General features: G+C 49.1%; 1 protein-coding gene across 2 annotated transcripts in view; it reads right to left on the bottom strand.

Annotated features, from left to right (window-relative positions):
* Positions 1-26,466, bottom strand: part of LOC140391602 (UDP-glucose:glycoprotein glucosyltransferase 2-like) — a 731,169-nt gene that overhangs the window by 632,808 nt on the left and 71,895 nt on the right. For both annotated transcript variants that reach the window (XM_072476257.1, XM_072476258.1), the window contains exon 4: positions 20,756-20,886. In XM_072476257.1, the coding sequence (XP_072332358.1) occupies positions 20,756-20,886 (131 nt within the window). The remainder of the gene's footprint in view (positions 1-20,755; positions 20,887-26,466) is intronic.

Below are 26,466 nucleotides of genomic sequence, written 5' to 3'. Positions count from 1 at the left end.
TTGGTGCTTCCAGAAATAGTAACAGCGGAATACTCCGCGACTGTAATCTCCGTCCACAGTCCACACTACTTGGGCGCGAGGTTGTAGACAGGCCCTACCCCCTGTTGACGTTGGACATGACCCTCTTGGCCAACAAGGTCTTCTGCCAGAAAACATCATAGGCCAAGTATGTTACGAACATTCTACGTTCTGGGAGGCACTGAAGGCTATGATTAAGGGGAAAATAATTGCCTGCAAGGCTCACAGAGATAGGGTAGAAAGGGCAGATAGACAACAACTGATCAACTCCATTTTGGAGGTAGACAGATGGTAATCCGTGGCCCGACCCAAGAAAAAGCTACAAATGGACTTTAACAAGCTGTCCACCAGGAAAGCAGTGTATGAACTCTGCCAGACACGGAGGACCTTCCATGAACATGTAGACAAGGCTAACTGTCTGCTGGCTCATCAGCTGAAAAAGCAGACAGTGACGAGGAAAATAGCCCAAGTAAAGAGCCGCAGAGGCAGACTGGTAGCTGAACCAACAAAGGTCAACAAAGCATTTGAAGCCTTCATCCGGGGTCTGTACCCCTCCACGTCCCCAGACAGGGGCTTGGAGATGAAATGGTCCCTCGAAGGACTGGACATGTCAGTCATGGGGGATGATAGACTGAGGGAGCTGGAAGCACCACTAGGACTGGAAGAGGTCATGGAGACTCCATGCAGACGGGGAAGGCGCCGGGACCCATAGGGTTCCCGGTGAATTTTTACAAAAAATGTGCCAGCGAGAGCTGTTGGCTAGCTGGGAGAAAACAAAGGGTGGTGGATGATGGGAAATGTTCAGACTGAAGTCCAGTTACTCGTGGTATACCACAAGGATCTGTTTTGGGGCCACTATTTGGAGTATTGCGTACAGTTCTGGTCACCGCATTATAGGAAGGACGTGGAGGCTTTGGAGCGGGTGCAGAGGAGATTTACCAGGATGTTGCCTGGTATGGAGGGAAAATCTTATGAGGAAAGGCTGATGGACTTGAGGTTGTTTTCGTTGGAGAGAAGAAGGTTAAGAGGAGACTTAATAGAGGCATACAAAATGATCAGGGGGTTGGATAGGGTGGACAGTGAGAGCCTTCTCCCGCGGATGGATATGGCTGGCACGAGGGGACATAACTTTAAACTGAGGGGTAATAGATATAGGACAGAGGTCAGAGGTAGGTTCTTTACGCAAAGAGTAGTGAGGACGTGGAATGCCCTACCTGCTACAGTAGTGAACTCGCCAACATTGAGGGCATTTAAAAGTTTATTGGATAAACATATGGATGATAATGGTATAGTGTAGGTTAGATGGCTTTTGTTTCGGTGCAACATCGTGGGCCGAAGGGCCTGTACTGCGCTGTATTGTTCTATGTTCTATGTTCTATCTAGTCAGTTTACCATTCATTCAGCACCCCTGCCATATATTCTTTCCGTATAGTTTTTTTTCTCCAAGCATTTATCCAATTTCCTTTCAAGACATTAGTTTGAATCTGTAGCCACAAAATATCAGGGAGGGAATGCATTCCATTTTCCGCATGTTGCTTCTTTTTTTCCCCAATCAACTTAAATCTAGGCCATCTGATTATCAATCCTTCAGCCATTGGAAGAAGGGGGTATCATATTGAAACTTACAGAATACTGAGAGGCCCAGATAGAGTGGATAGAGAGGATGTTTCCATTAGCAGGATAAACTAGCAGGCACAGCCTCAGACTGAAGGGACAATCCTTTAAAACAGGGGTGAGGAGGAATTTCTTCAGCCAGAGGGTGATGAATCTGTGGAACTCGATGTCGCAGAAGGCTGTGGAGGCCAAGTCACTGAGTGTCTTACGACAGACACGGTAGCATTGTGGATAGCACAATTGCTTCACAGCTCCAGGGTCCCAGGTTCAATTCCTGGCTTGGGTCACTGTCTGTGTGGAGTCTGCACATTCTCCCAGTGTGTGCGTGGGTTTCCTCGGGTTCTCCGGTTTCCTCCCACAGTCCAAAGATGTGCAGGTCAGGTGGATTGGCTATGCTAAATTGCCCTTAGTGTCCAATATTGCCCTTAGTGTTGTGTGGTGTTACTGGGTTATGGGGATAGGGTGGAGGTGTGGACCTTGGGTAGGGTGCTCTTTACAAGAGCCGGTGCAGACTCGATGGGCCAAATAGCCTCCTTCTGCACTGTAAATTCTATGATAAATGACCTGGAGGAGGGCGTAGAAGGATGGGTGAGTAAATTTGCAGATGACACTAAAGTCGGTGGAGTTGTGGACAGCGCGGAAGGATGTTACAAGTTACAGAGGGACATAGATAAGCTGCAGCGCTGGGATGAGAGGTGGCAAATGGAGTTTAATGCAGAAAAGTGTGAGGTGATTCATTTTGGAAGGAATAACAGGAAGACAGAGTACTGGGCTAATGGTAATATTCTTGGCAGTGTGGATGAGCAGAGAGATCTCGGTGTCCATGTACACTGAAAGTTGCCACCCAGGTTGAGAGGGTTGTTAAGAAGGCGTACGGTGTGTTAGCTTTTATTGGTAGAGGGATTGAGTTTCTGAGCCATGAGGTCATGTTGCAGCTGTACAAAACTCTGGTGCGGCCGCATTTGGAGTATTGCGAGCAATTCTGGTCGACGCATTATAGGAAGGATGTGGAAGCATTGGAAAGGGTGCAGAGGAGATTTACCAGAATGTTGCCTGGTATGGAGGGAAGATCTTATGAGGAAAGGCTGAGGGACTTGAGGCTGTTTTCGTTAGAGAGAAGAAGGTTAAGAGGTGGCTTAATTGAGGCATACAAGATGTCATAGATGTCATAGAATTTACAGTGCAGAAGGAGGCCATCCGGCCCATCGAGTCTGCACCGGCACTTGGAAAGAGCACCCCGCCCAAGGTCAACACCCCCACCCTATCCCCATAACCCAGTAACCCCACCCATCACGGCGGGCAATTTTGGACATTAAGGGCAATTTATCATGGCCAATCCACCTAACCTGCACATCTTTGGACTGTGGGAGGAAACCGGAGCACCCGGAGGAAACCCACGCACACACGGGGAGGATGTGCAGACTCCGCACAGACAGTGACCCAAGCCGGAATCGAACCTGGGACCCTGGAGCTGTGAAGCAATTGTGCTAACCACTATGCTACCGTGCTGCAGATGATCAGAGGATTGGATAGGGTGGATAGTGAGAGCCATTTTCCTCGGATGGTGATGTCTAGCACGAGGGGACATAGCTTTAAATTGAGGGGAGATAGATATAAGACAGACGTCAGAGGTAGGTTCTTTACTCAGAGAGTAGTAAGGGTGTGGAATGCCCTGCCTTCAACAGTAGTGGACTCGCCAATACTAAGGGCATTCAAATGGTCATTGGATAGACATATGGACGATAAGGGAATAGTGTAGATGGGCTTTAGAGTGGTTTCACAGGTCGGCGCAACATTGAGGGCCGAAGGGCCTGTACTGCGCTGTAATGTTCTATGTTCTATGTTTGCAGATTCACGAGGAAGGGCACCCTGCCTCCAAAGCTAATACAGGCCACCGCATGATACCCAAAAAGGACAAAGACCCAGCAGAATGTGAATCATACAGACCCATTTCGCTGCTCAATGTGGATGTGAAAATACTCGCAAGTCCTGGCCAAGAGCCTGGAGAATGAATACCAGAGGTGGTCGCAGAAGACTAGACTGGCTTTGTCAAGGGTGGACTGTTACGGAGCAAGGGGGACAACTGCGAACATCAGACGGCTGCTGAATGTGTTAATGACCCATCAGGAGAGAGAACATCCGAGGTGATCATCTCCCTGTACGCAGAAAAGGCCTTCAACAGAGTCGAATGGCAATACTTCATTCAGTTCGGGCTAGGGACAGGGGTCACCTCATGGGTGAAACCAATGTACAATGCCCCCAAGGGGACATATGGGCCAACACCATCAGTCCACCATGGCCCATAACTGTGGCAATCTCCCCCATTTAAGAATCATAATTTCTAGTCTATCTTTGTCCCTTTCCATAACTACCTTAAATTTTACTGAGTTATGTCCGAGTTATGTCCGACTGAGCTGGCCGAGTCCTGAGCACATAGACTGCTAGGTGGTAAGGGAACCAACGAGAGGGAGAAACCTTCTTGACCTCATCATCACCAACATGTCTGCCACAGATGCTCATAACAGATGTTCATGACAGGATTGGACCACTTCAAAATGCTTGTGGAGATACATAGAAAATAGACGCACAAGGAGGCCATTCGGCCCTTCGATCCTATTCTGCCATTCATTATGATCATGGTTGATCACAAGTTCAATATCCTGAACTCGCCTTCCTCTCATATCTCTTGATGCCTTTAGGCCCAAGAGCTATATCTAATTCCTTCTTGAAATCATGTGTTTTAGCATTAACTATTTTCTCTGGAGGGAATTGTACAGATGTACCACTCTCTGGGTGAAAACATTTCTCCTCACCTCAGTCCTAAAAGAGTTACCCCTTATCCTCAAACTATGACCCCTAGTTCTGGATCCCTCCCACCATCTGGAACATTCTTTCTGAATCTACCCTGTCTAATCCGGTTAGAATTTAGTAAGTTTCTATGAGATCCCCTCTCACTCTTCTAAACTCCAATTAATATAATCCTTTTTTTTTAAATATATTTTATTGACATTTTTTTCCCCCTGAGCAACATTTTTCCCGCTTACAAAACAAGCAAAACGATAACAATAACAAAACAGAAATTTTTAACTTTTTAACAATAATAATAATAATAATATACAAGTAACAAAACCTCGTACTCTATTTACCTATACTCGACTAAGCCTCCTCCCCCCCCCTCCCCCCCCCCCTCCCCTGGGATGCTGCTGCTGGTCATCTGTCTTCCCTCTAACGTTCCCCTAGGTAGTCGAGAAATGGCTGCCACCGCCTGGTGAACCCTTGAGCCGATCCTCTCAGGGCAAACTTTATCTGCTCCAGTTTAATAAACCCCGCCATATCGTTTACCCAGGCCTCCAGTCCGGGGGGTTTCGCCTCCTTCCACATGAGTAGGATCCTGCGCCGGGCTACGAGGGACGCAAAGGCCACGACATCGGCCTCTTTCGCCTCCTGCACTCCCGGCTCTTCCGCAACTCCAAATAGAGCTAACCCCTAGCCTGGTTTGACCCGGGCCTTCACCACCTGCGAAATCACTCCCGTCACTCCCTTCCAATACCCTTCCAGTGCCGGGCACGCCCAAAACATATGTGCGTGGTTTGCCGGGCTCCCGCCACACCTCCCACATTTGTCCTCCACTCCAAAGAACCTGCTCAATCTTGCCCCCGTTATGTATGCTCTATGTAGCACCTTAAATTGAATCAGGCTAAGCCTGGCGCATGAGGAAGAGGAATTTACCCTGCTTAGGGCATCAGCCCACATACCCTCCTCTATCTCCTCCCCTAATTCTTCTTCCCACTTTCTTTTTAGTTCGCCCACCGACTCCTCCCCCTCTTCCCTCATCTCTCTATAAATCTCTGACACCTTGCCCTCTCCGACCCACACCCCTGAAAGCACCCTGTCCTGTATCCCCTGTGACGGGAGCCGCGGAAATTCCCTCACCTGTTGTCTAGTAAACGCCCTCACCTGCATATATCTCAAGAAATTCCCCCGGGGTAACTTATACTTTTCCTCCAGTGCTCCCAAGCTCGCAAAAGTCCCATCTATGAATAAATCTCCCACCTTCCTAATTCCCAACTGGTACCAGCTCTGAAATCCTCCATCCATTCTTCCTAGGGCGAACCTATGGTTGTTCCTGATAGGGGACCCCACCAGGGCTCCCCCGCACCCCTCTCTGTCGCCTCCACTGTCCCCATATGTTCAGTGTTGCCGCCACCACCGGGTTCGTGGTGTACTTTTTCGGTGAGAACGGTAGCGGCGCCGTCACCAGCGCCTCTAGACTCGTCCCTTTACAGGACCTTCTCTCCAGCCTTTTCCACGCCGCTCCCTCACCCTCCATCATCCATCTACGTATCATTGCCACATTGGCGGCCCAATAATAATCTCCCAAGTTCGGTAGTGCCAGTCCTCCTCTGTCCCTACTGCGCTGAAGGAACCCCCTCCTTACTCTCGGAACTTTCCCTGCCCACACAAAGCTCGTAATGCTCCTATCTATTTTATTAAAAAAGGTCCTGGTGATTAAAATAGGGAGACATTGAAATACAAATAAGAACCTCGGGAGGACCATCATCTCAATTGCTTGCACCCTGCCCGCCAGCGATAAAGGCTGCATGTCCCACCTCTTAAAGTCCTCCTCCATTTGTTCTACCAGCCGTGTCAGATTAAGTCTGTGCAAGGTTCCCCAGCTCCTAGCGATCTGAATCCCCAAGTATCGGAAGTTTCTTTCCACTTTCCTTAGCGGTAAGCCTTCTATCTCTCTACTCTGGTCCCCTGGATGTATCACATATAATTCACTCTTCCCCATGTTTAACCTATATCCCGAAAATTCCCCGAACCTCCTCAAGATTCGCATAACCTCTATCATTCCCCCCGCTGGGTCCGACACGTATAGCAATAGGTCATCCGCGTATAACGAGACTCGGTGTTCTTCTCCCCCTCTAGTCACCCCTCTCCATTTCCTGGAGTCTCTCAGCGCCATGGCCAGAGGTTCAATTGCCAGTGCAAACAACAATGGAGACAGCGGGCATCCCTGTCTTGCTCCCCTATATAATCGGAAATACTCCGATCTTTGTCGACCTGTAACCACGCTTGCCGTTGGTGCCCCATAAAGTAGTCTAACCCAGCGAATAAATCCGTTCCCAAACCCAAACCTCCTTAACACTTCCCATAAATACTCCCACTCCACCCTAACAAATGCCTTCTCTGCGTCCATTGCCGCCACTATCTCTGCCTCCCCCTCCACTGAGGGCATCATTATCACCCCTAATAGCCGTCGCACGTTAACATTCAATTGTCTCCCTTTTACGAACCCTGTCTGGTTTTCGTGCACCACCCCTGGGACACAGTCCTCTATCCTCGATGCCAGCACCTTTGCTAGCAGTTTGGCATCCACGTTCAATAGTGAAATAGGTCTATAGGACCCGCACTGCAACGGATCTTTGTCCCTCTTCAAAATTAGCGATATCGTCGCCTCCGACATTGTCGGGGGTAGTGTCCCCCCCTTCCCTGGCCTCATTGAACGTCCTCGCCAACAACGGGGCCAACAAGTCCACATATTTTCTGTAGGATTCCACCGGGAACCCGTCCGGCCCCGGGGCCTTCCCTGCTTCCCAGTCCCTTAATAACCTCGTCCACCTCAATCGGCGCCCCCAGGCCTGCCACCGCCTGCTCCTCCACTTTCGGGAACCTCAACTGGTCCAGGAACTGCCGCATCCCCTCCCCTCCCTCTGGGGGCTGAGACCTATACAGTTCTTCATAAAAGGTCTTAAACACCTCATTTATCTTTCCTGCCCTTCGCACGGTGTCTCCCCTTTCATCCCTAATTCCTCCTATCTCCCTCGCTGCTGCCCTCTTTCGCAGTTGGTGCGCCAACAGGCGACTAGCCTTTTCCCCATATTCATACCTCCTCCCCTGTGCCTTCCTCCACAGTACCTCCGCCTTTCTGGTGGTCAGAAGGTCAAACTCGGTCTGGAGTCGTCTCCTCTCCCTGTACAGCTCCTCCTCCGGGGTCTCTGCAAATTCCCTGTCCACCCTTAAAATCTCCCCCAGTAATCTATCCCTTTCCTTGGCCTCTGTTTTCCTTTTGTGGGCCCCAATAGAAATCAGCTCTCCTCTGACCACCGCTTTTAGTGCTTCCCAGACCACTCCCACAGGGACCTCGCCGTCGTCATTGACCTCCAGGTATCTCTCGATACACCCCCGCACTCTTGCACACACTCCCTCATCCGCCATCAGTCCCACATCTAATCGCCAGAGTGTTCTGTGCTCCCTGTCCTCTCCTACTTCCAGGTCCACCCAATGTGGGGCATGATCCGAAACCGCTATGCTGAGTATTCAGCTTCTTCCACCCTAGAGATCAACGACCTTCCTAAAACAAAAAAATCTATCCGGGAGTACACTTTATGGACGTGGGAGAAGAAGGAATACTCCCTAGCCCTGGGTCTAAGAAATCGCCATGGATCCACTCCCCCCATTTGGTCCATAAACCCCTTAAGTACCTTGGCCGCTGCCGGCCTTCTTCCAGTCCTTGAGCTGGATCTATCTAGCCCCGGGTCCAACACCGTATTGAAGTCCCCTCCTAAAATTAAATTTCCTGCCTCCAGGTCCGGAATACGCCCCAGCATCCGTCTCATGAACCCCGCATCGTCCCAATTTGGGGCATACACATTAACCAACACGACCTCCATTCCCTCCAGCCTACCACTCACCATTACATTTCTACCTCCACTATCTGCTACGATGTTCTTTGCTTCAAATGCTACCCGTTTCCCCACCAAAATGGCTACCCCTCTGTTCTTTGCGTCCAGTCCTGAGTGGAACACCTGTCCCACCCATCCTTTCCTTAGCCTAACTTGGTCCACCACCTTTAGGTGCGTCTCTTGGAGCATAACCACGTCTGCCCTTAGTCCTTTCAAATGCGCGAGCGCTCGGGCCCTTTTTATCGGTCCATTCAGGCCTCTCACGTTCCACGTGATCAGCCTCACTGGGGGGCTACCTGCCCCCCTCCCGTGTCGACTAGCCATTACCTTCTCTAGGCCAGTCCCATATCCCGCCTCCGCGCTCCCGCTCGCTCCCCCAGCGTCGCATTCCGCCCCCGACCACCCTCTCTTTAGCCATTTCCTTTTGGATTTCCGCAGCAGCAACCCAGTTGTCCCCCCCCCCCCCCCCCCCCCCCCCCCCCCCCCCCCCCCGCTAGATCCCTATCTAGCTTGATTGCTCCCCCCATATCACTTCCTTAAGTCAGCTGACTTCAACTGACCCCGGCTACTCCTGCTCGCTCCTCGACCCCCCCGGTGTGAGGGAACTCCCATCCGCCTTGCGCCTGTTTTCCCGCCTTATTCTTTCTGGCGCGGGAACATCCCTTTACCTGACCCGCCTCTTATGGCGCCGCTCCCTTTCCCCTCCCATTCTCCAACTATGTCCCGCCTCTCCCCCCTCACCGGCGCCCACATTTCCCCAGTGTCCCCCCCCCTTCCCTGTTTACTTCTCGATTAACTTTCACCATCCCATTAACAAAAACAATAATAACAACAATAACAGTTCCCTGCAGCATCAGTCCCTCAGTTCCGGTCCAGTTTCTCTTCATTGATGAAGGACCATGCTTCCTCCGCCGTCTCGAAATAATAGTGTCTCTCCTGATGCGTGACCCATTGTCTTGCCGGCTGCAGCATCCCAAACTTCACCTTCCTTTTGTGCAAAACCTCTTTGGCTCGGTTGAAGCTCGCCCTCCTTCTCGCCACCTCCGCACTCCAATCCTGGTAGATCCTTACCACCGCATTCTCCCATCTGCTACTCCGCACCTTTTTAGCCCTCTTCTCTGTCCTTAAGGCGGTAGAATCGCATCATTATCGCCCTCGGTGGTTCTCCCGCTTTTGGTCTTCTCGCCGGGATCCGATTTGCCCACTCCACCTCCATGGGGCCCGCAGGGGCCTCAGCACCCATCAGTGAGCTCAGCATCTTACTTGCGTACGCTCCACAGTCCACTCCTTCCACACCCTCCGGGAGACCTAGTATCCTAAGGTTCTTCCTTCGCGCTCCGTTTTCAAGGGCCTCAATCCTGTCAGCACACTTTTTATGAAGTGCCTCGTGCGTCTGAGTCTTGACCGCCAGGCCCAGTACCTCGTCCTCAATACCTGACACCTTCTGCTCCACCACGCGAAGTTCCGTCTCCTGGGTCTTTAAAGTCTCCTTAAGCCCCTCAATTGCCTGTAACAACGGGGTCATTACCTCCTTCTTCAGCAGGTCCACGCACCGTCTCACCACCTCATCCTGCTCAGGCCCCCATGTCACCTGTGGTTTCTCCGCCGCCATTTTGTTCCACTCCCTCTGACCTTCTGATTGCAGATTCTTCGGGCTGCAGCCGCCGCCGCCGGTTTTTCCCTCCGTCGTTCGGGGGGGGGGACTCCCTTCCCTCGTGCCTCGCACCAGGTTTTTCGGCCGTCAAAGTCCCCGTTGGGGCTCTTAAAAGAGCCCAAAGTTCCGTCGGAGCTGGAGCCGCCGAAACGTGCGGCTAGCTCATCCCTGCCGCAACCGGAAGTCACCCATTTAATATAATCCTAACCGACTTAGTCTCTCCTCATATGACAGTCCCACCATCCCAACAATCAGCTTGGAATCTTCGCTGCACTTCCTCCGTAGCAAGAACATCCTTCCTCAGATAAGGACACTAAATCTGCACACAATACTCCAGGTGTGGCTCCACCAATACCCTATACAACTGCAGTAAAGCATCCCTTTTCCTGTACTCAAATTCTCTTGCTATGAAGGTCAACCTTTCGGCCTATGGAGTCTGCACCAAAACACTGAAAGAGCACCCTATCTAAGCCCACTTCCCCCACGTAACCCTGTAACCCCATCTAACCTTGGACACTAGGGAAATTTAGCATGGCCAATCCACCTATCCTGTGGGTGGAAACCAGAGCACCCAGAGGAAATCAGTAAAAGTAGGATGTAGATTATCAGGTCCTGGGAATTTATCAGCCTTTAATCCCATCAATTTCCCCCAAACCATTTCCATACTAATACTGATCTCTTTGAGTTCCTTCTTTTCACTAAATCATGGGGTGCCCAACATTTCTGGTAAGTTATTTGTGTCACTTCCGGTGACGACTATGCTGTGAACAGTCGCACATTTAGCAGCTCCCGCTCTTGGTGGGTTTTTTGACACCTTTTAAGCTGGATTTTCGCGGAAATTTTTTCTAACATAAGTGGATAAAAGTGAGAGGAGGATGGAACTACGCTCAAAAAATAATCGCAAAAGTAGGAATCAAAAGAGGTTGGAAGTGAGGATCTGAGCTTGGTAGCTGCAATGGCAGAGAAGCGAGGTCCGGCCCTGCCGGCTCAATGGTCGATGGATCAGTTGGTTACATACCTGGATGAGAAGTTCGCCCGTACTGTAAGGAGTGTGCAGAGGACTTCACCAAGGTGGTAGCCTCGATTAAGGAGGCTGTCGAATGGATGGAGGTGACAGTGACGGCCCAGGGATAGTCGATCCAAAAGCTACAGGAGCAGGCGACGGAACAAGGGGAGCAGTCCACTGGGATGGCAGTGGAAATTTGCATTCTACATGATCGGCAAAAGCGGCTGCTGGAAAAGGTGGAAGACCTGGAGAATCATTCCCACAGGCAGAATGTTTGGATCGTCGGTGCGGATGTTGTGAAGCTGTCGAGAAAATGATGGGGGCAGAGGCGCTCGACGAGCCGTTGTAGGTGGACCGGACGCACAGGGCACTTATGCGCAAGCCCAGGGTCGTGAGCCCCCAAGGGCGTTGGTGGGGAGTCTGCATTGATTCCTGGACAAAGAACGCATCATGAGATGGGCTAGGGAAACAAAACGGTCCGGGTCCACCAAGACTTGGGAGCAGAACGTGCTAAGACTAGGGTGGGTTTTAATAAAGTTAAAGCGGCGCTGTATGCAAAGGGAATAAAATTTGGACTGCTCTACCCGGCCCGTCTTTGGATAACCTACAAGGAACGGGAACTATATTTTGGCTAGCCGGAAGAAGTAGCGGGCTTTATGAAAGCCAACAACCTGGGGACCCATAAGGACTTATAAAAAAGGGAAAACTGGTCGTTCGCGATTTAAATCAAAAAGTTCTGTGGTGCACTGTAACTTGAATTGCGATGACCGGGAAGAGAAGGATTTCTCTGAGTTATCTAACTTTGACCTTTCAGTGTAAGTACTAAGGCACAGTTTCTTACGTTTTTTGTGTGTGTTTGTATAAAAAGAAGAAAAAGGTAAAAAAATGGAGGCGGGTGAAGAAAATGTTCTGGGAAGGAAAGACATCTGTTTGAGTTTTTGCATGCATAATTTTTTCTGTCTCTCCATTTATCCTGTTTGTTTACACTTCCATTGTTTGGGGCTCTGTTTGAAGGTGATGGGATTGATAAAATGTTGTAAAGGGGAGGGGTGGGCCGTTGAGCTTGGACCTTAAGTGGATGGTGTGTTTGCCTTCTGTGCCTGGTGCTATTGTTTTGAAAGCTTATGTTCAGAGTTGAGGGGTAATGATCTAGCAGCTGGTAGACTTTTAGGCATCAGGGGTGCGATCTGCTAGGCTAGCTGGTAAGGCTGGCTCAGGGAAGCGAAGTGGGGGGTGAGCTGAAAAGTGACGAGGTGAGGGATAGGGGGGACTGCTGACAATTAGGGGACTTCCAGGAGACTGGAGGTTGCTGCCAAGGGGTGGATCTGGGGAGGTGCGGGCTAAGGGCTGGCCTCGGAAAGGTCATGGCTGATCGACAGGGGAGGGGAGCAAGAGCCCCCCTGACCAGACTGGTTACGTGGAATGTTCGTTGCCTGAATGAGCCTGTCAATGAGCGTGTTCGCACACTTGAGACAGCTATAGACGGACGTGGTGGCCATGTTACAGGAGACAGACTTGCAGTTGGGGGATCAATTTAGACTGAAAAAGGGATGGGTCCGGTATATCTATTCTGACTAGCACGTGGCACTGGTAACAATCCTGAGATCACTACCTTTGAGGTCCTACTTCCTAACTCCCTAATTCTGCTTTTCGGACCTCATCATTTTTTTACCTATGTCATTTATACCACTAGCTGTTCACCCTGCCCCTCCAGAATATCCTCTAGCCGCTCTGAGACGTCTTTGACCCCAACACCAGGGAGGCAACATACCATCCTGGAGTCTCGTTTGCAGTCACAGAAATACCAATCTATTCTCCTTACAATTGAATCATATGTAACAATTGCTTTCCCACACTTTTTACTCCTCCCCTCTGCAACAGAGGCAACCGTGGCTGTTTGGCTGTTGCTGCTTTCCCCTGAGGTCATTCCCCTAAACAGTATCCAAAGCAGTATATCTGTTTTGTAGGGGAATAACCAGAGAAGATTGCTGCACTACCTGTATAGTCCTCTTGTTCTGTCCATTCCCTTCCTGCCTGCAATGTGACCACCATGCCATCTCTAATCGTGGATGCTCCACAGTGTTCCTAGCTGCTTCTCCAGCTCTGAAACCCCGAGTTGCCAGCAATAACAGTGAATGAACAAAATGGAAGTAATCTGAGCGATGTAGATGACACCATAAATACAGCAAACAGAAAAAAATGTACAAGGACTCTAGAAATCATTGTAACCTTTCGTAAAACATATGGATTGTCTTATCATTGCAGCAAAAAATATTGCATAGTAATATCAAAGAAAACAATTACACCTGGATGCAAAATACCAGTGCAATCAAAAGAAATAAAACAAGTAGGATAATTTCCTTATCTGAGGAACCGAATAACATTTGAAGGGAAAAATGATCAATACCTTGGTAAGTGCAAACACTTGCAAACGAAGCCTTCACAAAACCATTAAACCTCTTTAAATGCTTGAACATTTCTATGAAAATTATTAAAATGCTGCACCTAGTAACAATTCTCTATCGTTGTGAAAGTTGGATATAAGCAAGATATGGGAAGGTAAATTAACCGCAACAAAGAGATGCTGCCGAATTCTCCGCTGCCGGGATTCACCGGTCTGCCGGCAGCACACCCACGCCCGCGGATTTATCACAATGGGAAACCTCATTGGCCGGCTGTGGGAACGGTAAATCCCGCTGCCAGCGGGGGCGGCCGCACAGGAAAATGCGGCTGGTGGACCAGAGAATCCCGCCCATGATTTCTGAGACATATGGCAAAGATTAGCTGGACAACACATACTATTAAATGAGGACGGTTCGAGGAAAGGAAGCAAATGTGCACCAAAATATAACCACAATTCCTTAGGAATGTACTTAGGAGAGAAAACATTTGGTAGCAACTGGTAAAATTACAGTAAGAAATAGGGAAATAAAGGAAGAAATACATCAACATCTTAAGAAGGAGAACAGGTACAAGATTTGAGAACACTTAAGATATTGGCTGTTATCAAGGATGATGAAGATAGAGAGTCATGATCAGCAACATTCTAAAACATGGCACCCAAAGAAGAATGAACAAAATCTGGCAAAGGGATAAATGGGCAATGTGGTTCATATGTCCATTGAAATGCACTGTACGAGTTGTCTACAGGAGATTGCTCATATTGAGAAACATGCACTTAAAATGAATTGAAATTCTCTGTGGTGCGAACATTTACTGGGGATTCCAGCTGTAAAGCTGCAGTGATATCAAGCATCCAAAAACTTTAAAACGGAAATACAGTTCTATAGAATTCTCTGGTCCCGCCTTTGGGGAAATCAATGCAGGCAGACTAGAAAATTTAACAGACCAGCCCAAGTTCCAGTGACTTTGGGCCGGAACATACATCACCGTCACAATTATTTCATTTGGAAGTATGCTTGGGTGACATGGGATTCACCCCCACTATAGAAATATGAACGAACATCGCTTATTGTCACAAGTAGGCTTCAATGAAGTTACTGTGAAAAGCCCCTAGTCGCCACATTCCGGCGCCTGTTCGGGGAGGCTGGTACGGGAATTGAACCGTGCTGCTGGCCTGCCTTGGTCTGCTTTCAAAGCCAGCGATTTAGCCCTGTGCTAAACCAGCCCCTTATTTTTTTTTTAAATATTTTTATTCTCCTCCTTTTTCACATTTTCTCCCACATTTACACCCATCAACAATAAACAATAATCGGCAAGATATGTCAATCCCCATAATAACAACGATCCCGTCCGCCCACCAACCCCCAAACCTCAGCCCACATGTTTACATAAACAAATGACAAAAAGGAATCAGGGATTACCCATAGTCACCCTTAATCTACACAGCCCCCCTACCCCACCCCCCACCCACCCCCCCAACTAATGTTCGATGTTATCCAGTTCTTGAAAGTGCATAATAAATAGTGCCCATGACTTGTAGAACCCCTCCGAGCTTCCCCTCAGTTCGAACTTAACCTTCTCAAGGGTCAAGTATTCCAACAGGTCCCCCCGCCACGCCAGGGCACTGGGTGGAGAGGCTGCTCTCCATCCTAGCAGGATCTGTCTTCGGGCGATCAACGAGGCGAAGGCTATGATATCTGCCTCCGCTCCCGTTTCCAACCCTGGCTGGTCCGACACCCCGAACATGGCCTTCTGGGGACCCGGGTCCAGTTTCACACGCACCACCGTGGAAATTACCCGAAACACCTCCCTCCAGTACTCCCCTAGCTTTGGACAGGACCAAAACATATGAACGTGATTCGCAGGCCCCCCCGCGCAACGTCACACACATCCTCTACTCCTTCAAAAAATTGGCTCATCCTCGTCCTCGTGAGGTGCGCTCTATATACCACCTTCAGCTGTATCAGCCCCAACCTCGCACATGAGGTGGAGGCATTCACTCTCCGGAGCCCCCTCCTCTATAACCTCTCCCAGCTCTTCCTCCCACTTTGCTTTGATCCCTTCCAGTGGTGCCTTATCCTCTTCCAGAATAGCTCCGTACGCCGCTGACACTGCCCCCTTCTCCAGTCCCCTTGTCGTCAACACCTCCTCCAGCAATGTGGAGGCCGGTTCCTCTGGGAAGCTCTGTATCTCCTACCTGGCAAAATCCCGAACCTGCATGTACCTAAACCCTTCTCCCTGCTCTAGCCCATACTTCGCTTCCAGCTCCCTCAATCCTGCAAACCGACCCCGAAGAAACAAATCTTTTAGCGCCTTAATCCCCTTCTCTTCCCATTTCTGAAAACTTCCATCCCACCTGTGGTTCCCCCGAATCGGCATTTCCCTTGACCCTAAACCCAACCCGAAGTGTTGGCGAAACTGCCTCCAGATTTTCAATGAAGCTATTATTACCGGACTCCCTGAATATTTCCCCGGAGCTATCGGGAGCGGCGCTGTTGCGAGTGCCTTCAGCCCCGACCCCCTGCACAAACTCTCCTCCATTCTGACCCACTGAGAATCCACCCCTCTGACCCAGCTCCGCACTTTCTCCACATTCGCCGCCCAGTAGTAGTACAACAAGTTCGGGAGACCCAAACCCCCTGCCTGCCTTCCCCTCTGTAGCAGCACCTTTCTCACTCTGGCCACCTTCCCTCCCCATATGAATGAGGTAACCCTTCCCTCAATCTCCCTGAAAAAAGTCTTTGGCAGGAAAATCGGTAGGCATTGAAAAATAAACAGGAATCGCGGCAACACATTCATTTTAACCGCCTGTACCCGACCTGCCAGTGACAGAGGAAGGCCGTCCCACCCTGCCAGATCGGCTTTCACTCTCCCCACCAAACTAGTGATGGTGTACCTGTGAAGCCTCCCCCACTCCCGGGCAACCTGCACCCCCAGATACCTAAAATGAGTCCCTGCTCTACGGAACGGCAGCCCCCCCCCACCCCTGCCCCCACCCCCGGCCGAGACACCACTTGTACCCCGAGAAAGACCCAAATACCCGCAGTAGCTCCAATATTCCTCCTATCGACGCACTCGGCTCCGACACATACAGCAGCAAGTCGTCAGCATATAAGGACACCCTATGCTCTATTCCCCCCCCCCGCACTATTCCTTTCCATGCTCCCGAACTTCTCAATGCGATGGCCAACGGCTCAATCGCAAGTGCAAACAGCAGGGGGGACACAGGACATCCCTGTCTCGTCCCACGGTGGAGAGAGAAATATCTCGAACTGATATTATTTGTGCGGACACTCGCCTTCGGTTCCTTATATAATAGCTTTACCCAGTTCACAAACCTTGGTCCAATCCCCAACCACTCCAGCACTGCCATCAGGTACCCCCATTCTACCCGATCAAGCGCCTTCTCGGCGTCCAATGCCACAACTACCTCTGCTTCCTTTCTTTCCGCCGGTGCCATAACAACGTTCAAAATCCTCCTGATGTTCGAAAACAGCTGCCTCCCTTTCACGAACCCCGTCTGATCCTCCCCTATTACCTTCGGAAGGCACTCCTCCAGCCTACCCGCCAGTACCTTCGCCTACACTTTTACGTCCACATTCAGAAGTGATATGGGCCGATACGACCCACACTCCGTCGGATCCTGATCTTTTTTTAGTAACAGGGAAATCGATGCCTGCCCCAAGGTTTGCGGCAACACCCCCTTCCCTATCGCCTCCTCAAACATCCCCACCATCAGGGGTGCCAACCTATCCTTAAAGTTTTTATAATATTCCACCGGAAACCCATCCGGCCCTGCCACCTTCCCCGACTGCATCCTCCCAATCGCATCCTTTATCTCCTGCTCCACTATTGCTCCTTCTAATGTAGCCCTGTCCCCCTCCCCTAGCCTCGGGTACTCCAACCCATCGAGAAATTCCTGCATCTCACGGTCTCCTCCGAGTGGCTCTGACTTGTACAACCTCTCATAAAACTCCTCAAAAACCTTGTTAATCAGCACTGGGGCCACCACCAACTTCCCTGCCCTATCCTTCACCTGAAGAATTTCCCTTGCCGCTGCCTCCCTCCGGAGCTGACCTGCTAACATATCTCCATGTTCATAAACTGCACCCCTTGCTCGTCTCAGTTGGCGCACCGCCTTCCTGGTGGACAGTCGGTCAAAGCTCGCCTGTAGTTCCTTCCTCTTTTCCAGCTTTGCCGGGTCCCCATCCTCTGCATACCTCCTATCTACCTCTAACATCTCATCTATTACCCTCTGCCGCTCCAACCTCTCCTCCTTATCCACCCTAGCCTTAAACGAAATTACCTCACCTCTCACCACCGCCTTTAGAGCCTCCCAGACGACACCTCACCCATACAATTGAAACCTACATATTCCTTAATTACCTTTTCAATTTTCTCACAGAATACTTGGTTCCCCAAAAGCCCCACATCCAATTTCCTCCCCGGTCTCTGCGCTGCCCCCTTCTCTAGCACCATATCCACCCAATGTGGAGCGTGATCTGACACTGCAATTGCAGAGTATTCCGACCCCTTGACTCCAGCCAGCAAAGCCTTCCCCACCACAAAAAAGTCGATCCACGAGTATACCTTATGGACCGCTGCAAAAAATGAATATTCCCGTTCCCTTGGGTGCAGGAACGTCCAAGGGTCCACCCCTCCCATTTCCACCATTAGCCCAGCCAGCGCCTTCGCCCCCCCTGATGGGACCAACGAGCGCGGTCGTGATCTGTCCAACCTTGGCTCCTGCACCAGGTTCCAGTCCCCCCCCCACAATCAGCTCATGCGTGTCTAAGTCGGGAATAGCCCCAACCACCTTCCTCGCGAATCCCACATCGTCCCAATTGGGACCGTATACACTTAACAGCGCCACTAATCTCCCCTCCAATGCCCCTGTCACAATCACATATCTACCCCCTGATCTGCCACCTCCTTCTCCATCTGGAAGCGTACCCTTTTGCTGACCAGCACCGCTACCCCTCGGGCTCTTCCATCAAATCCGGAGTGAAACACTTGGCTAACCCAGCCCTTTTTAAGTCTCACCTGGTCCTTCACCCTCAAGTGAGTCTCCTGCAGCGTTGCTACATCGGCTTTCAAACTTTTAAGATGTGCAAGCACCCTTGACCTCTTGACCGGACCTCCTAGCCCTCTCACGTTCCACGTGATTATCCTTACTGGGGGTCTCTCACCCCCCCCACCTTTCTTATCCACCATCACCATACCACCGGGCCCTGCCCCATAAGCCTGACCCGCCCCTGTCCATTGTTAACATCGAACCCCTTCCCCCCCTCCCAAGAACCCCCCCCCCCCGACAAAAACATCCCCAACATCCCTCCCTCCACCCCCTCTTGCTAGCCTCGTAGGCCCATTGAAGCCTGCTACCCAGGCTCCAACATCCGCAGTCCTCCTCTCACCTCACCCCCGTTCACGAACTGACTCTAGTTAGCTAGCGCGGGTGGCTCCCCCCCGCCAATACCTCTCGTCCCCTTCCGCCCAGTCCCAGAGAAAGAAACACCAAAACAAACCCAACAATCCAACCCCGACAATTCACTAACATAACATTTAACTGTCGCAACACAGAACGCCATTAACTTGAACTCTGCAACAATGCAAAGAGAAGTAAATTTCAAATTTCAATACAAATCAGTAAAAAGAAAGTTGTAACATTTGTACATTTTCCAGCCGCTCAAACACAGTCCACATTCTTTCTTCCAGTTCCGCTCTTCACGTCTGTCCCAAGCCTTCTGCCCTCACGAACGCCTCAGCCACCTCCGCTGTCTCAAAATAAAAGTCATTGGCTTTATATGTTACTCTCAACTTCGCCGGGTACACCACACCAAATCGCACCCCCTTCTTGTCCAATGCCGCCTTCACTCGCCCAAACGCCACTCGTCTTTTTGCCAACTCCACCGTCCAGTCCTGGTAGATCCGAACCGCAGTACCATCCCACAGCACCTCACGCTTCTGCTTCGCCCAGCTTAATACTTTCTCCTTCATGCAAAATTTATGGAAGCAGATAATTACTGCCCTTGGCGGCTCGTTCACTTTGGGCTTCGGCCTTAATGACCGATGAGCTCGGTCTAGCTCGTACAGGGTGGGGTTCTCACCCTCACCCATCAGCTCCACCAACTTCTTAGCGAAGTATTGCGTTGGCCTTGGGCCTTTCCCTTCGGGCAAGCCCACAATTCTCAAATTGTGCCGCCTTGAGCGGTTTTCCAAGTCTTCCAGCTTTGCTCGGAGCCCTCTGTTAACCTCCACCACCCTCCGCAGTTCGTCTCCCATCGAGGTGACCTGGTCGCTGTGTCGTGTCACAGCCTCCTCCACCTCCTTCATCTTCTCGCCCTGCTCTCTCACCTCGGCCGATGCCTTTGCCACCTCCACCCTGATCGGGCCGATTGCCTCCTCCAACAATGACCTCACCACGACCACCATCTCTTTCCTCAGGATCTCCATGTGCCTCACCAAACGTTTTTCCAGCTCCACCACCATCACCTCGGTCATCTTCTCCACCGTAAGTAGTGCGGTCCCGCCTTGCAGTTCGGCTTCCGCCACCCTGTCAACACTTTTGCTTTTGCTCGTCTTCTCCTTCGGCGGCGAACCCGCGTTTCCTCCTTTCTTTGACGCTGCTTTTCGCATCTTTTAGCGGCTTATTGTTTTTTATCTTCTTTCCTTTCTCCTCTCTCCCCCTTCACCCTCCTGCCCTTCATCAATCGGACATTCTTCCTTTTTGAGAAAAAAAAACTTTTACCAAACTTCCATGAATCTTCTTTCTTTCTCCTCTCCATTCACCTGGGACCAGGCTTCAAACCTTCTTCTTCCTAGGTGGGAGCCATCCGACGTGGAGCACCCTCTCTACATGGCGCTCGGGCCTGCCGCCTCGACCTCTTCGTAGCTCCGCCCCCGCTGCTCCAACCTGCCGGGCCCGGCGCCTCAGCCGCCCGACACCCGCGCGGGGTTCTTCACCGGCTTTTAAACCGGCTCCGCAGGCTGCTCGTGGCGGCCCCAAAGGCCGACGATAGTCGGGGAGTGCGTGAGGTCTCGGGGATTCCCCGAGATCGCCGCGAATCGCGGCCACCGGCGGGAGCTCTTTTTTTTGCGGCCGCCCTGCTCGCCCACCCCACCGGAAACCCCAACCAGCCCCTTATTAAGACCCTGATTAAAAATATAAATTTTGATCGAGATTAAAATTACCGTTTCAATTTAAATATCCAAGTCAATGAAGTATTAACCAAACTGAGAAGAGAATGCAGTGTCAAGGTGCTTCAATACTCTTTTTTTCTTTTTAAAATGAAGGAAGTGTTTTAGCTGTGCCATAGTCCCTTTCACCCAACAAAGCTAACTTAAACAGGGCATGCAGATTACTATACACACCTGTTGAAACATCTGAACAGTTGGGGAATATGCTCTCAGAGAGAGAGCAAACTTCAGAAGATTGAGTTTCAGCTGTGACAAAAACTGACCAGCTTTCTTCAGAATCAGGTTACAGTAGGTACGTTCAGAATCTGTTAAATAAAATTATCATATTTGTAATACAACTTTAAAAACAAAGTCAATTGCAGTAATTATCCTTGTAGCATGCTATAAATAGTAAATTTTACTAATAACAGCTTTTTCATTGCAGTGCTCCTGAAAATCTGTCATCCATAGTTGTAATGTCTGGAATTTTGCTGTCAGTGGCAAAGCAAGGGTGCTTACCATTGCCCTTGAAGGAAGCTGCACTTTGTGTGAGAACTTTAACTTCCTCGACATGAAATTCACTGTAGCATCATTTCCTGGGGAGTCTAGCTGTCAAGCTGCCCAAGCAACCAATCATACTAGAGATTTTTCAGAGAGCAAACAAGAAATAAAAACACTAATAATCAAAATAATTGTTAAAAAATTTAGAGGCAGTGAAATAACGATTGGGACATAAAGAACAGATAGGTTCAGGTAGAAGCTAAAATACAATGAACAAACCTGACATTTAAATTATTTTTAAAAAGCTAGTTTAAAATATCTAGTAATTGATTATTTGGCAACATTTGACAACAGTCCACAAATATAAAATTGTATTTTGAGGGCTAGGTCAAATGTGCAGCAGTTACTATTACTCAAAGGCCTGTTAAACACTCATTGAACACGGGATTCGAACAGGGGTTGGAAAAAGTTCTCATCCAATCAAATGATTTCACCGAATGCCGGTTTGGCACGGGAGCGGGGGACCACAGCAAAGTGAACGACAGGTTGAATGTTCTTTCGGAGGATCGGTGCAGACTAGATAGGCCGAATGACCTCCTTCTGCACTTCAGGGATTCTATGAGAGATTGCATCTTGAAGATTTCAATATTAATTTGGTCAGATTTGAAGGGGACAGTGAATGCTGATAGTTTCCAATCAAACTTATGGGTCAATATTTCACTAGTTTGCTGCGGTGTCAAAACAAAGTGCTTCCTGTTACAAGTAGATATCAAAAAACAAGGGTCAACTTGCCCATACATAAGATTACCTTAACCTTTACTGAAAAATAGAAACAGTAAGACTGAAGCATCCAATTTTTCTTTTCAAATAGCTGAACTCAGAAAAAAATCCAACACACTCAAACACAATCAAAAAAACGCAACTTTGCGATCATATTTGCCATGCACGAAGTGTTGAAATCCGAACATATGTGCTCGCTCATGCTCCTCACATTTTTCACTTGTGCCCACCTCACCCTCAGCACAGGAGTGGTCCTCTTCCTTCCTGGCAAGCTGGAGCTTCTCAAACAGCAAGAGGGTTTTTCAGCTTGGACCTTCCTCCACCCACCTGTGCCCACACTATGCAACTATAACTCCTTTACCTTCCTAGCCCTACCCATTACATCTTGGCGTTTCTCCGGGATCCACAGCTGAAGGTGGAGGCGGCCTGTTGTCGGAAATGACCTGGGCGGGCATCCTCTTGAGGGCCTGCGTTTGCACAGCATGGGTGTACAAGACTGGACCTGTGTTGGTTACAGGAAGAGAGGGAGGGGGGAGGTGGGGGGGGTCAGATTGTCTGAACATCCCCAGAGACTCCTGTGTGGAAGGCCTCACATTATGCAGCAGTCAATCCTTTGGGTGATTGAGGACTCCTCAATAGATGGAGGGGCAGATGGGGTGAGATCCAGACATTTTAGGGAACGATTAAATAGAGCAGGTGAATTTAAAAGTTGCACAAAATGTGATGAAACGGGTAGTGGACAAGAAATCCAAAGTTCGTAGTTTTGCCAGTGGAGATAGAGTTTTAGTGTTGTTCCCAGTGAAGGTGAGCCCTTAAAAGCAAGGTTTTGTGGATTTTATCAGATTGAAAGGAAATTAAGTGAAGTGAATTACGTGGTAAAAACACCAGATAGAAGGAAGACTCACCGAGTGTGTCATGTGATTATGCTTAAAAAGTGCTTTGAAAGGGAAGGAGAGAAAAAGGAGGAGGCTTTGTTCTTTGTTTTAATGATTCTAACTCAAAGTGACGAACCAAATCCAGATGACTGTTAATTTAACATACCTCAAATTAAATTGGAAAACAAGGATGTTCTTAAAAATTGGGATAAATTGTTGAGTTGCCTTCCAGAGAAAAAAACAAACTGACCTGAAAGAATTATTGATATCACGTGGGCAAGTTTGTAGAGATAAACTGGGAAGTACTAAAATGGCTATACATGATGTAGATGAGGTGTTATGGGCGAGGCGTTTTCAGAACCCCAAAATGTATCATGGAGTTCAACCAACCTCCCCCTTTAATGTATTTGTTGCTTTTCCGAGCACATGGCTTGTTCCCTAGGCGTGGGATTACAATTATGGACACGTGGGTTTTTTGTTGCTAACTTTTGGTTGGTTCAATTGGCTCTGTTTTATAACCTTTGCTCTCGAGTCGCCAGGTATCTTTATGATACCGCCACGAGGTTCAAGTTCAAGTAATGATCAATAACTCAATGCACCAATTAGTAAGATTCAAATCAAAGCACATTTATTATACACAGTAATCGCTACTCATGCATAAATTCTATTTCTAAGCTACTTCTACAACTAACAGGCCTATACTTAGTTTCGGACTGGCCCACCAGGTCAGGGGAAAAAATGGCCTTTCGTTCGGGTTCTGAGTCTGCGGGATTCGAACTTGGTACGGACTGGTAGCTAGGAGCGCCTATCTCGAAGCGAGCGTTGACTTAAGACTTACTGGCTTTTGGCGGCAGCTGAACCGGTCACTGTCAAGGGTTGGTTCGCGTTGCTGAGTGACCCGGTCAAGAAGAACGATTTGAACTTGGGGGTTTAACTTTATAGTCCCCAGGGGCTTCCCGCCTTTCGGGGCGGACCCTGTACCTGGTTCCAAGTGATTGGACTTTGTTCCAATCGCTTGGTTCGATTTCTCCAATACTGGAGCGGTTCCCTGATCGATGGGCGGTCTTGAGGTGTCCGTTAACCTCTTTTGTGTTGGCTCCTGCTGGCGCCGGGGAGTCTGGCTTGACTTTGTTTATCCCAAATGTTTCGATTGTACCTGGGGATCGCTCATTAGTATGTAGATGGCTGCTATATTATTATGCAGATGGCTGCTTGAATCGATGCTGTCTGGGCTTTTGCAGAGTTTAATACACAGTAAACTTGCACCTGCTAGTTTCTGCCTGTGTTAGCTGAATTTCCCTGCAGCCTTTGCTGTTCTCCATTTTACGTCGGGAGTTGGCCAACCCAGGTGGCTACATTTTAAACACAAAACAATGTTTATTCCATGAACTCAACTTAACCTCTTAAATAAGCATTGGATCTCTTAACACCCCCTACTTCAAAGATAACCCCGAAAATATTACAACACTAAATAATCCTTCAGTTATTCCTTTCAACATCCATGAGACGTAACACCTTTATACAGAAACACATCAGGTTAAAGGCCATAGAACATAGAACGATACAGCGCAGTACAGGCCCTGCGGCCCACAATGTTGCACCGACATGTGAAGACAAAAAAACAAAAGCCATCTAACCTACACTATGCCATTATCATCCATATGCTTATCCAATAAACTTTTAAATGCCCTCAATGTTGGCGAGTTCACTACTGTTGCAGGTAGGGCATTTCACGGCCTCACCACTCTTTGCGTAAAGAACCTACCTCTGACCTCTGTCCCTTTTTCTATTACCCCTCAGTTTAAGGCTATGTCCCCTCGTGCTAGCTATTTCCATTCGCGGGAGAAGGCTCTCACTGTCCACCCTATCTAACCCCCTGATCATTTTGTATGCCTCTATTAAGTCTCCTCTTAACCTTCTTCTCTCTAACGAAAACAACCTCAAGTCCATCAGCCTTTCCTCATAAGATTTTCCCTCCATACCAGGCAACATCCTGGTAAATCTCCTCTGCACCCGTTCCAAAGCTTCCACGTCCTTCCTATCATGAGGTGACCAGAACTGTACGCAATACTCCAAATGCGGCCGTACCAGAGTTTTGTACAGCTGCAACATGACCTCATGACTCCGGAACTCAATCCCTCTACCAATAAAGGCCAACACTCCATAGGCCTTCTTCACAACCCTATCAACCTGGGAGGCAACTTTCAAGGATCTACGTACATGGACACCTAGATCCCTCTGCTCATCCACACTTCCAAGAATTTTACCATTAGCCAAATATTCCTCATTCCTGTTATTCCTTCCAAAGTGAATCACCTCACACTTCTCTACATTAAACTCCACTTGCCACCTCTCAGCCCAGCTCTGCAGCTTATCTATGTCCCTCTGTAACCTGCAACATCCTTCCGCACTGTCGACAACACCACCGACTTTAGTGTCGTCTGCAAATTTACTCACCCACCCTTCTGCGCCCTCCTCTAGGTCATCTATAAAAATGACAAACAGCAACGGCCCCAGAACAGATCCTTGTGGTACGCCACTTGTAACTGAACTCCATTCTGAACATTTCCCATCAACCACCACCTTCTGTCTTCTTTCAGCTAGCCAATTTCTGATCCACATCTCTAAATCACCCTCAATCCCCAGCCTCCGTATTTTCTGCAATAGCCTACCGTGGGGAACCTTATCAAACGCTTTGCTGAAATCCATATACACCACAAAACTGTTCAGTCACCTTCTCAAAGAACTCGATAAGGTTTGTGAGGCATGACCTACCCTTCACAAAGCCATGCTGACTATCCCTAATCATATTATTCCTATCTAGATGATTATAAATCTTGACTCTTATAATCCCCTCCAAGACTTTACCCACAACAGACGTGAGGCTCACCGGTCTATAGTTGCCGGGGTTGTCTCTACTCTCCTTCTTGAACAAAGGAACCACATTTGCTATCCTCCAGTCCGCTGGCACTATTTCGTAGCCAATGATGACATAAAAATCAAAGCCAAAGGCTCAGCAATCTCTTCCCTGGCTTCCCAGAGAATCCTAGGATAAATCCCATCAGGCCCCGGGGACTTATCTATTTTCAGCCTGTCCAGAATTGCCAACACCTCTTCCCTACGTACCTCAATGCCATCTATTCTATTAGCCTGGGTCTCAGCATTCTCCTCCACAACATTATCTTTTTCCAGAGTGAATACTGACGAAAAATATTCATTTAGTATCTCGCCTATCTCTTTAGACTCCACACACAACTTCCCATCCCTATCCTTGACTGGCCCTACTTACCCTAGTCATTCTTTTATTCCTGACATACCTATAGAAAGCTTTTGGGTTTTCCTTGATCCTACCTGGCAAATACTTCTCATGTCCCCTCCTTGCTCGTCTTAGCTCTCTCTTTAGATCCTTCCTCGCTACCTTGTAACTATCAAACGCCCCAACTGAAACTTCACACCTCATCTTCACATAGGCCTCCTTCTTCCTCTTGACAAGAGATTCCACTTCTTTGGTAAACCGCGGTTCCCTCGCTCGACGCCTTCCTCCCTGCCTGACCGGTACGTACTTATCAAGAACACGCAGTAGCTGTTCCTTGAACAAGCTCCACATGTCCAGTGTGCCCAACACTTGCAGCCTACTTCTCCAACCTACCCCCCCCCCCCAAGTCATGTCTAATGGCATCATAATTGCCCTTCCCCCAGCTATAACTCTTGCCCTGTGGGGTATACTTATCCCTTTCCATCACTAACGTA

Source organism: Scyliorhinus torazame, chromosome 15, assembly GCF_047496885.1.
Source record: "Scyliorhinus torazame isolate Kashiwa2021f chromosome 15, sScyTor2.1, whole genome shotgun sequence".
NCBI lineage: Eukaryota > Metazoa > Chordata > Chondrichthyes > Carcharhiniformes > Scyliorhinidae > Scyliorhinus > Scyliorhinus torazame.
Note: the sequence above shows the minus strand (reverse complement) of the source record. Positions and strands in the feature narration are given on the sequence as shown.